At 30.8% G+C, this 12,048-nt stretch overlaps 2 protein-coding genes and 1 long non-coding RNA gene across 4 annotated transcripts; 2 read left to right on the top strand and 1 right to left on the bottom strand.

Annotated features, from left to right (window-relative positions):
- Positions 1-778: 778 nt before the first annotated feature.
- Positions 779-3,982, top strand: LOC116336762 (sodium channel protein Nach-like). Its single transcript, XM_031760872.1, has 13 exons — positions 779-984; positions 1,052-1,224; positions 1,300-1,363; positions 1,426-1,722; positions 1,798-2,110; positions 2,186-2,297; positions 2,744-2,815; positions 2,895-2,992; positions 3,051-3,118; positions 3,219-3,288; positions 3,350-3,389; positions 3,456-3,496; positions 3,686-3,982. The coding sequence occupies exons 1-13, from the start codon at positions 782-784 to the stop codon at positions 3,980-3,982; spliced, it is 1,848 nt and encodes a 615-aa protein (XP_031616732.1). The 5' UTR covers positions 779-781.
- Positions 3,983-4,156: 174 nt separating this feature from the next.
- LOC116352197 lies at positions 4,157-5,834 on the bottom strand. 2 transcript variants are annotated; one of them, XR_004202272.1, is made up of 4 exons: positions 5,601-5,834; positions 4,783-5,498; positions 4,597-4,702; positions 4,162-4,285 (listed from the first exon to the last, which is right to left on the bottom strand). It is a non-coding gene; the product is annotated as an uncharacterized LOC116352197 (long non-coding RNA). The 2 variants fall into 2 exon arrangements; XR_004202271.1 differs by having other exon boundaries at positions 4,157-4,702.
- A 356-nt stretch (positions 5,835-6,190) lies between these two features.
- LOC116352196 (adult enhancer factor 1-like) lies at positions 6,191-11,465 on the top strand. The gene is made up of 5 exons (XM_031784597.1): positions 6,191-6,319; positions 7,684-8,194; positions 8,275-8,361; positions 8,458-8,538; positions 8,622-11,465. Exons 2-5 carry the CDS (start codon positions 8,021-8,023, stop codon positions 8,760-8,762), a joined length of 483 nt encoding a protein of 160 aa, XP_031640457.1. The 5' UTR covers positions 6,191-6,319; positions 7,684-8,020; the 3' UTR covers positions 8,763-11,465.
- Positions 11,466-12,048: the final 583 nt, after the last annotated feature.

Below are 12,048 nucleotides of genomic sequence, written 5' to 3'. Positions count from 1 at the left end.
TCGACTACTGATAAATCTCTCTCATCATTTATGATATTATTACCTCTAACTATGACTTTTTCACTACACAAATTCCTTTCCCACTTTTTTTTCGACTCGATACAAGCAAAAAAAATATCATTGCAATACAAAAATTGAAACAAAAAAACGACTTGTTTTCAAGTTGATGCTTACAAATTGTTTGTGATTCTACATTTAGATATTGTTATGGTATCAAATGAAGAGTTATTATATATATTTTTTTGCTTTTCGTTGACGACTTGCTTCAGGTTTTTGAATAGTTTTTGATTGCACGTCTCAAAGCAAACTAAAAACTGCGTTTGGTTTGTCACTAAGGTCAGAATACATATATGTATGTATATATTAATATGTCGAAGAATTTATTGCTGCACGGGTAACACTAGCAATGCTCAAAACTGTCAAATAGTATTTGTGCATTACTATGCACTACCCGATCATGATTCGATTTAAAGAAAATAACTGCTTTTGATTTTATTATTTGTTGCGGTATTATTATTTTTTCAGTTTATAATTAATTTGCTTATCAATTACGACATTGTTTATCTATTGTTTCAATTAATTTTAAGGCTTTTCACAGAACGAAATATATACTTGTTGGAAATATTCAAATCGTTTATATACGTATATTACGCCATCTAACGGTTAATGAAAATATACACAAAAATTGTTGCACAATATTAATACAAATGTTATTTTGCAAAAGGAACGAATTTTGAATCTAAATAATGATTATTCAAAAACAAAAATTTAGTATTGAAAAATGTCGGTACCTTCAAAAAAAAAGTCAAGAAAAAAGTCATCAAATATCACCTTACGAATTCCAACGAGTTTACAAGATGTTCGCGAAAACTACTGTGTGCAAGCACTGGCCCAAACAACAATGGACTTTTGCCGTGATTCAACGTTGCATGGCATTAAACATATTGTAGTGGACATTCAGGAGTTGGGATCAAGCTATAGCCGGTAAAAATAATCAAACACTTGAAACACAATAATTATATTAATGATTTATGTTTTAATAATTGCACAGCCAAAAGAGATTAAACAAATTGCTCAGTTTAATTATTTGGTCAAGTGCTTGTGTAATGGGCGCTGTTTTTGCTATTGTTTTAATGGGCTTGGTTTGGGATCGTTTTCAAACCACTCCAACAATTACAACCGTTGAAACGAACAACTATCCCATTTGGAATGTTCCATTTCCAGGTGAGTATAGTATATTGAATAGCATATCAAGTCAATATTTTCATATCAACTGTGACTGTGTTTTTTTTTCTTCAGCAATAACTATTTGTAACATCAATAAAGTGTATCAACCAGCAACAAAAAATATCACTGAAAAACTGTATGAATTTTATAGATTTTTCATGAAAATTTTCCTTAAATTAACGAAAGTACATTTTTAAGAATTGAAAAAGGCTTGAAAAAGGAATCGATCATTGAATTCTTGGAGAATTTGGCAAAACTCATAACACCTGAATATATTGATGCGTTATACTTGAAGACATATCAAATTCTTGAAGAGATGGACTATACAACTGATAGACTCATGCTAGAATTGATGCAGCCATGCAATAATATGATTAAAAATTGTGCATGGTTGGGAAAAATAGTACCATGTGAAACATTATTTCGAGTAGCACGCAGTTCTGAGGGATTTTGTTGTTCATTTAATTATAAAGCACTCAAAGGCGACTTGGAAGTGTATGATTTTTATTTGTTTGAATCGAAACGTCGTGATAGATAAATTACATTAAAGGCCATTTTATTCATTTGCAGCGATTCGTCTAAAAACACGGTTGAGCAATTGAACAACCCAACTTATCGAGTGTCTGGAGCTGGCGAAAATGTCGGCCTAAATATACGTATCGAAATTGAAAAAGAGTCATATGTTGCATACAGTAAATCATTTTATGGCGCGAAGATCCTCATTCATGACGCTGAAAATTTCCCTCAAACATCTGTTACAACAACAACAATTGGACAGCCGGGATATGATTTGACGATAGCTGTTCTTCCATCGGTTATCGTTGGTGAGCCTGGAATTAGATCATTGTCACAAAAACAACGGAATTGTTTATTTGTCGATGAAGTAAATTGATCGATTTCATTTTGACACTTCTGTTTTTGTTTAGTTTTTTAAAAAATGTAAACATTTTTTTTATAGAAAAAACTACGAACAACCGATAAATACAGTTTCCAGTCATGTATGACAGAATGCACAGTTGATACAATCTTAAATAAATGTGACTGTCTACCATTCTACTACCCGGAATCAAGTGAGTATGAATCAAAAGCAATGAATACACATTTGCAACAACATTGCTTGAACTTGAGATTTGGTAGACAATATCTCGACAAGATCACGATTCTATAGACTACTATTGAATAGTAATATTATATGACAGTCTACAATGAATGAATCTGGTCAAGTAAAGAATACTTACTCACATTGGAGATGACCATGGCTGACATGCAAAACTATCGATACTCTACTACCAAATCTTAATTCTTTCTTCTTTTGTTTCTAATGGCTTCCATTCAGACACACACACTCTCTCTTTATCTCACATACATTCTGTTTCCATCATCATCATCATCATGTATGAATATAGTAAAATGTGAATTATGATAATGGAACAGAGTTGAAAAATAATCGAAAGAATGAATGTAACCTTCTTTACATGTAATGTAAATATTTTAAATAATTTTTTTCTCGTTTTAGAAATGACAGCCTTTTCAAAAAAGTATCGTCAATGTTCACTGCATGACGTTAAATGCTTACGAGATAATCGACGTTAGTTAGAATATTAAAAAAATAATATTTGGCGAGTGAACTTTTTGTAACTTGAATAAATTTTTCGGTTTTAATTTAGATGTGTTTTCAAGTTTGAAGCCACCAGACGATATAGCTGCACTCAACGAGAGTAGTATAGGAATGGAATGTGTTTGCCCACCAACATGCTCAGAATTGGTAAACTTTAACAAAAACGCTTCAAATTGTTTTTAATACAATTATTTTCATTTTTTAGCGCTATGAGGTGCAGTCAATTTTATCTCGACGCTATCCAGATGATAAATTGAATACAAATACTTCGGGGTACATTTTATTTTAAAACTTAATACACTATATATACTCCTTCTAAATATTGCTTTTTTAAATTCTCCTCAAAATCAATCGTTTTCGACATTTGTTTTAGTGACACCAGTGACGATCTGGATGATTCTACAACTCTCAAGGTTCACTTTAAGGATCTCACTTGCATCAAGGTATTTATTAATTGAGATCTGACTTTGATACAAAATTACATTTTTTTTGGCTCTTTTCAAGTATCGTCGTGATATGTATATGACATGGGATGGTCTATTCGGTAAATATAAATTATAATAAAATCTTGTTTTGAAAAGTGTATAAATTTTTTGTTATCTTTTGAAAGCTTCATTTGGTGGAATTTTTGGACTATGCCTGGGAGGATCAGTTAATATCAAACAAAATATATTTTCTATAGAATTTTTTTTTATACTACATAACAATTTAATACAAAAAATCAATTCTCTAGCACTTGTATTTACTTTGAGCTATGCTGGTTACACTATGATTGTCGTACTAAATTGTTATAGTTTTTCCATTACTCTACTCATATGCATTTTATTATATATTCTTTAGGTGATTAGCTTGGTAGAATTGCTATATTTTTTTACATTGCGCTTGTATAGCGTTATCATTAATCGTGGAGCTACAAAACGTGTTAGCATCAGCAATAATATTAAGACAGTGGAAATAAATCCGAGATCATTTTTGCAAAACCTCAAAGCCTATCAGCAATTTGAACGACATCCAATTAGACCAAAAGTGGTTCGAATGAGACCTTCAACCTTTGGTACGAATTCATCTGCGTCAATTTTCAACAAGACCGCCATCCCTGAATTTAACAAACCTGTCGTCCATGAATTCCTAAAATAATGGTTGGTCTATCTCATTCTTTACATGCCAATGTCTAGAATAAAAACCGTCATTTATACAAAGTGTGATGGAATAAAATTACAAATATTGAATAATATTTATTAATCGTATCATTAGAATTTTCGTTTATTGTTCAGCAGAAATTTTAAATCGAATAAAAATCAAGTTCATAAACCTAAAATATTGAAATCCGTTTAATGTTTTATTTTAATTCAGTTTAGTTTTAAATTTCATCATGTGCATGTTTCGCGCTTATTTAATTGTTTATGTTGTTGACATTCGATTGGTGTCTACGACACGAAGCTGTCCCAATAAACAATTGTTAACGCAAATACATTACGCACATATTTAGGGTCGAAGATTTCAAAGTCAATTTCAACGTCAACATGGAAGGTAAAAAGAGAAGAAAGTTAAATATGAATCATCAGTTTTAACAATGAATCAGGATAAATAATAATTTGAATCAATGAGCATCGCCCACAGAAAAATCTATACTAAACGTGTACACGGTTCAATAAAGCCACAAAATACAAGCTTTGATATAAGCAAATTATTATGTTTCTTCTCTTGATCATTACGACACTGCTTGATCATTGATCTAAAACAACGTTTACATTGGTTCTTCTGCGTACTGGTTGTCTTCTATTTAATTATGCTATTTTAGGTGCTGGTAGTCTGACAGCGAGTCGTGCAATTATAAATTGAATATGTACCAAAGACCTGCAATCAATTACATGGAATTAAAATTATTGAAAATAAAACCAAATAAATTAGAATGTTTATGTAATTTAGATTTTTACCTGGCCGCTACAATTTCTCAATGTTAAATGATGCAAAGTGGTCGTAACTGTTATTTGATCATAGCGTCGTCTCCCATTTGAATTCCATTCATATGATTTAGTAGCCAGTTCTTTAAGAAACACATTTTCTTGAAATCTAATCACCCTGGAATTCTGGTGGTTGGTTTGATGGTTCAATGAGGCTTCTGCGATAAACGCAACTATCTCATTTATCGCGTCGTTAGCTTCAGTGGCTAATTTTAAATAAATATTTTCTTTCGTTTCAAATTAGAACCGTGCCTATCATCGCCGAGCATGCATTGCAACTTTCAGCATAGTTAATCGATTAACGACGTAATTTCTCCATTGAAATCCGTGTGGTGATGGTATCGATTGTTAGTCTTTTTATCTTTATCAAGCTCCTGATGCTTTTCTTTAATTATACTAATGTCACGTTGAATAATGATGAAAAACCATAACGACTCAAACCACTTTTTCTCAATGTATTTGAGATGATCATTTTCGGTCCGATTTTCATCCTCAATCAATTGATATATCACGTTTAGTACATAATTTAAAGCTATCATCGGCACGTTGTTACAAAATCAGGTGACATTTGGACTTTATCGGGATCCTGACTATTTTCTATTACTGTGAAACAGTTACGGATAACATTTTTCCAAATCGTTCAAAAATGTTGCATCCACGATGCATTTGACTTTAAATTGAACACAAATCTAGCGAGAAAGAGAACAAACAGAATAATTGAATTACAAGAATCAGTTATGGACTAAAATGAATGTCACACAAAATGATTAAATCGCTGTGAAGCGACTTACTACTTTGAAGTCATAGCCACTTCTGATGAATTCTGATGCTAACATTTCTTGCCATAATATGTCAGAGATCATCCGCAATCAAAAATAAACTTTCTCTCGCGTTAAAACACCAATACCAACGATAATATTTAATTAAATAGTTAATTTTATTGTAAATATAATGTCAAGTGGAACCCAGTTTGATAACAATGCAACTGATTTATAACGCATTTTTCCCACTAAAAATATTTCAGTGTTCATGATCATGTCAACAATTCAACGAATACATATAAGCTATGTGTCACTCTGTGTATTTTATTTACCGAAAAACCACGAAGTTGTCTCCGGTCGATACGAAGCTATATTCACACCGTATGCGTGATTTTATGCTTCTAGGTCAAACGTTAATTCAGCAAACGATTTCGCACAAAATAACAATTCAAAGCAATTGTTCAATGAATGATCTCTTCGGCACGTTTTTCATAAAAACCAATCAATTTCTGACAAATTGAGTATTATCATAAAATTATATAACTTACGAAGTCTTTATTTGAGCATAAAAACGTTTCACTTTTGCGATAATTGGTTTGAAACAAAAATTTTGACGTTTCAGTGTTTCACACATTTTCCCATGCAATAAAAAAACGAAAGAAAGATGGCTGCACGAAGACAGTAGGCAAGTGAAAAAAGGTATGTTAAATAGTGAAATCCAATGGAACGCGTCTGATTGTAATAAACAGGTAAGTTTAATCAAGTTAAATTTCGAGTATTTTTTTTTAGTTTTCTGCAATGATGTGTTTTTTATTCATCGAATTATACAAATAAAAATGTGGTCCAGTTGGTGTAAAAATTGTGCTCGAAAAGTGCAATTGTGTATATATATTTTTTTGTAAAATCATGGGTTCTTTTTTCGTTATTTCAATTTGTTCGACATCTGTGTTTGAAGTTCGTACGTAAGAAGCGAATTTGCGTGAATCTCATGTCTTGGCATATAACCATTCTTTGCTTCGTTCTACGCACATTGTCTATGCGTTGAATGTATGTTATTTTAACAGAACTGTTTATTTAACCTAGCTTTTTTGGATGTTCTTCATATTCAGAATATTTGTTTATGAAAAAGAAACTTGGACGGTTTCATTTTAATATCAAAGAAGAAATCGTAAGAATTTCTTCGCATTTGTGGGTGCAATTTTGTTTTAATTGTTTTCTTAGTTGAAAGTTTTTTCTTTGATTGCGGTTAATGCTCAACTTAGAGGCATTAGTGTCAATAAAAGGCGACAAATAGCAAAAAAAAAAATGTGAAGTCAAAATGAATTGACATCGAACTTGCAATTCTGCACACACACTGTGTGCAAATATATATTATGTACATTTCTATATATATATATTTGTTAGTTCGATTCCATCGATTTAACTACTTGCGGTGCGAATATGTTTCAAATGTTGATAGATCCGAAGGTTGGATCTTGTGAGAACCACAAAAAGAAAAAAAATGTCAAATATTAGTTTGGAATATCAGTGAAAAAAATCAATGATTAAATATTTAAAATATACAATCAATCAGAACGTTTCTTGAACTATTCCTATGCGTTAATAACATCTTTTTGCATTCTGTAATTTTTGAGATAGTGGTAAAAAGAATTAAACAACTGAACATTAGATTGCAAATATTTTTCATAAAATCTCCCAAAATATGAGTATGTCAACATATACTTCTTTCATTCATTGTTAAGTTCGTGTATTTTCACATGTGTTCGCTTTTTTAAAATCCATTTTCACATTTTGTGTCATTGAAACGCGAAAATGTACATGTATTTATTTATTCTACTGACTTACAAAGATCATCCACATATACTTTGAAAAATATACACATTAGATACAGAACGATGCATATCTGCACCTTTGAAAGTCTGGCGCTTGAAACCAATGTTGATAATATATCACTAAATCGGCATATTCCATTTTCAATTGAAAATGACTACTTTCATTGAATAATACGATATAACCTAATTTCCTGATCAATTTTGAAAAGATTGGTTGACATTTCGAAATAATGTTTTGTATATATTTTGTATAATTTTTGTTTTATTTCATCAAAATTTAGATAAGATAGAAGAATGGCAGCTGGCTACATGACTAGATTACCACGATTACAGTGAAAGAACTATATAATATAAAAGAAAAATCCTAAATTAGTGGAAGTATTTAAAAAAAAAAAATACATAAAAAAGCTCAACAAGAAAATCGAAAGCCTTCCATTTCTGCACATTTACACAGTCGTATATAGCGGTGTGGTGAAACCGCTGCGTATGATTTTCATTTTCAATCATTAAATTGGCAGGCCGAAATATTTATAAATCGTTGGATTCTTCCATCGGTTTCCATCAATATCATTTTTAGACGATAGTCACTATTTGTTATTGAGCCCGCATTAAAATTATATGAACGTGAAGTTGGAGTCGCATATGTCTAGAGCCCTAAGTCGTGCAATCACAATGACTGTCAGCGCTGAAAAGCCCTTCCAATGTGCTGTATGCGAAAAACAATTCCGTCAGCTTAGTACGCTCACAAACCATTATAAAATCCATACCGGAGAAAAGCCATTCAAATGTCATGTAAGAAATTTCTCTATTTTTGTTCCTCCCCAACAGAATATTTTAAAATGTTGTTATTTTCTATTTAAAAAAAAACTCAGATATGCGATAAACGATTCAGGCAATCGAGTACGTTGACAAACCATGCAAAAATCCATACAGGAGAGAAACCGTTCAGTTGCAATTATGTGAGTATAAAACTATCCATAACTATCATAGCTCCTGTAAATTATGAGCACTGCTGAAATCAAAGTCTAATCAAAATCATTTTGCAATTGTTACAGTGCGCAAAACTATTCCGACAACTAAGCACACTAATCAATCATACAAAGATCCACACGGGCGAAAAACCTTTTGAATGCGCTGTAAGTTCATCAATTTCTATTTAGGTACAATGTGATTTGTTCGTTCCATTTTTAATTTGATGATATCTCTTGTTCATAAACAGGTGTGCAAAAAACAATTTAGACAGTCTAGTACTCTAAATAATCATATTAAAATCCATGTATCGGATAAGCCATTCTTGCAAGAGTTGCAGGAAGCCCACAGTCGATTTAAGCAGGAGCCACAACAAGACGCAACTATGTGATCATTGATTGTAATCAAATCTAAATAAATAAGAATTAAAACATGAAAAGAAGAACGAACAAAATAAAAAAAAGAAAGAAAAATGTATAATTAAAAATGCAAAATATACATACAAATGCAAAACAGAAAATGTCATCAATTACAACCACCTATCATCAACCACAATTTGAATGAAAACATCAATATCATTTTATTTAACTGCACAGTTAATTAATAGCAAATATTCAATGCTGAAAATTAAAAGAAAAAAACAAAAATAGCAGAAAAAATACTAAAAGTATTTTCTGAGAAACAGAATTATGTGAAGTGAATTGCTTACGGGATAAGTTAAAATATACATAGAGAGCAAAACGATGCTAAAGAATTAAGTGAAACGAGCCATTTTCAATAGACGTAAAAATTAAAATTAGAATTGAAACAAGCCAATAGCAATACCGTTGATTTCATTGAAAGTTAAAGGAAAAATTAAGAAGAAAAGACGACAAAGACGAAAGAGGAAAAACCCAAAACTACTAAAGTCATGATGACGAAATCAGTATGTAGTTGCTCTTTTTTTGAAAAACATTTCAACAAAATGTTCATCAGAATATAGTCAGTAAACAAATCTCGAAAGTAAACTAAAAATGATGAAGTCAGACATTTTCTCGGGAAGAAGAAGGAGAGAGAGTCAGCCGAACTATTGATGCGAGGTGATAAACATACGAATTCCCATCAAAACCAACCATACAAATACGAATGGAAATAAAAATGAAAACAAAGTTTTGTTCGGAGGTGATTATAAAATATTGACATCGTCAACGTGACAAACATTAAAAGAGCCAAAAATGAAGATGGATGAAGCTGTCATATTGCCATTCGGATGAACAATAATCCATAAGCAAACATAATAATGAAATAGTTTATTGCCTAAGCTCATCTGATGAGGCATATGAGGCATACTGTTTTCATTTGTTCTCTATTACAAAATTCAAAATAACTGGCGCAAGAAAGTTAAGGCTCTCAAAAGAATAAAGAACAGAAAAAACAACTTTTTTGTTATATTTTTGTACTTAAATGTTTGCTTAGATATTAACTCAATAACTCAGCGCCAATTTCCCACCCCTTTTGATTCACAAATTTAAATATATTTCTTATTATGCTTTTCCCCATTATCTCCTTTTTTCGAGATCCTTTCATTATTGGCAATGAAAAAAAAAGAAAAAAACAAATGAATACCAATTATTTTTTTATTTTTGTATACGTAAATTTGAAAATTTTAAACGTTGAGTATGAAAAAGAGCTGTTGAATCATGTAGAAAGAAAATATACGAAAGATAATGCATACATAATAGCATACCGATTTTTAATCGGTCAAACAATGAGTGCGCATATATGACGAATTTATTCCTTCGAAGGAATCCTTTTTTTAAATTTATATATATTTTTTTGTCAATTTTTAATTGCGAATTTTTGTTAGACACTTTTTAAATTGATTTAAAATATATAATAGTGAAAAAAAAACAAAGTAGTAAATTGAAATCAAGTCAATAGAAAAAAAGGGAAATAGAAATAATTCTAGTTTCTTTGTTCGCATTCTATTTAAAATTACAGAATATTCATTGTGAATTGATTTCAAATCTAAAAAAAAATAATATTATTAAATGATACATGTGAAATTATGAACAATAACAACAACAAACCGAAAGTGAAACATTTGTAAATAAATGAATGAACATAAACAATAAAGGTGAATAAGAAAATTATGGATATTTAAACGATGTAAATCGTAAGAAATTGTCGCGATCGCATCATATGAATTCCATTGTAAAGAGATAATATGCATGATATTCAATATATTTAATAATAAGTTTCACTTTTTATCGATAGCGATCCTGTTAATGGTATTGCTACGCCAATTACCCGATAATCTCACATTTATTTCAACGTCATTCTTAAATGTGCAAGCCACTTTATTTGATGCGATGCAGATAAATTTAATTTATTCGAAGTACCATTGAACAAAGGATAAACACTTTCACAAAAATTATCTCAACAACTGCGTCCAAAATCAATTTCATCGGGCTTTGAGTTTATAATTCTTATCAAATGCCGAACACTTTTTCAAAACGATTGAACTAATTCACAAAACGTCTTGGCCTGAGGTCTGAAAGGTAATTACGAATCCTCTTCGCACAACGAATCCAATTCTTTTATGATTTCTTTCATTCATCTTTTGAAACGTGTAGCCGATAAAATATTGATTGCCGGGCAGCCAAAATGAATTCGTCCGATTGGGATTCTCTGATCCACTGCAATTGAGGAACGCACATAACAAACTGTAATTTCAATAATAATCCAATTAAAACGTCCGATTTGTATTTTCCACTATTTAACAACAAAAATATAGCACATCTCAACGAAATTTGGTTAAAAAAAATACAAATCAAAATTGTTTAAAATATTTTTAAAAATTGTTATAAAATCTAACGAAAAAAGGAGGGGTATTTCTTTTTAAACAGTCCTGAATCTATGATTCTTAGCATACATTTCATTCTAATTGAAACAAAAAGTAAACATACAGGAATATTGGGTGGGAAACACCTAAAGAAAAATGGCTAAACGAAAATTATATTGAATGATACTGATATATAAATTAAATACATTTAACTGGCCAATTAGAAAGCGGATATCAATAAATTGATCAGAAGTAAACAAACATTTTAAATGTCGTTTCCTATGCCCAAATTTATTCAGACATAATAAACACTGTAAATAACGAGAGAAATAAATCAGTGAGAAGTTGTTTGCATAATCAAAGCAAAATGGAAAATAAATGGTAATGGAAATCAAACGCACTTCCTACGACGAGAAGCCTACATTTCGCATGAAAAATTCATTAAAATGAGATATGAAGAACTCTGCAAACAAAATTTCCCCTTTGACTGTACCAAAATGATTTAAAACTAATAAACGAACAACAAATCAAGAAAAGATTCATCTAAGAACAATTCAAACTGATTTAAACTGTGTATTATTATTGAAAAAATCCAAAAACATAGCTTCCGATAAGGAGTCCAAAATGAAATAAGGTGAATTTTCCAAATTTCCACTTGTAAATTCAAAAGTAAAGATCTCAAGACACTACCGCCATAGGAAAGGCTCTATAAGCTACCCATATTCACACCACATGAGCCCCCCAATCCCCAAAAAGGTAGAATTTCTCCAAACCCCAGTTTTGTTCCGAATTTTGAAAAAAATCAAACAACTCTAAGTACCATCGGATACTAGATTGAAATTGGACCTCTGGA

The sequence above is a fragment of the Contarinia nasturtii genome, unplaced genomic scaffold, assembly GCF_009176525.2.
Source record: "Contarinia nasturtii isolate CC-2019 unplaced genomic scaffold, AAFC_CNas_1.1 Cnas_scaffold_187, whole genome shotgun sequence".
NCBI lineage: Eukaryota > Metazoa > Arthropoda > Insecta > Diptera > Cecidomyiidae > Contarinia > Contarinia nasturtii.
This window is presented reverse-complemented; position numbering and strand designations above follow the sequence as displayed.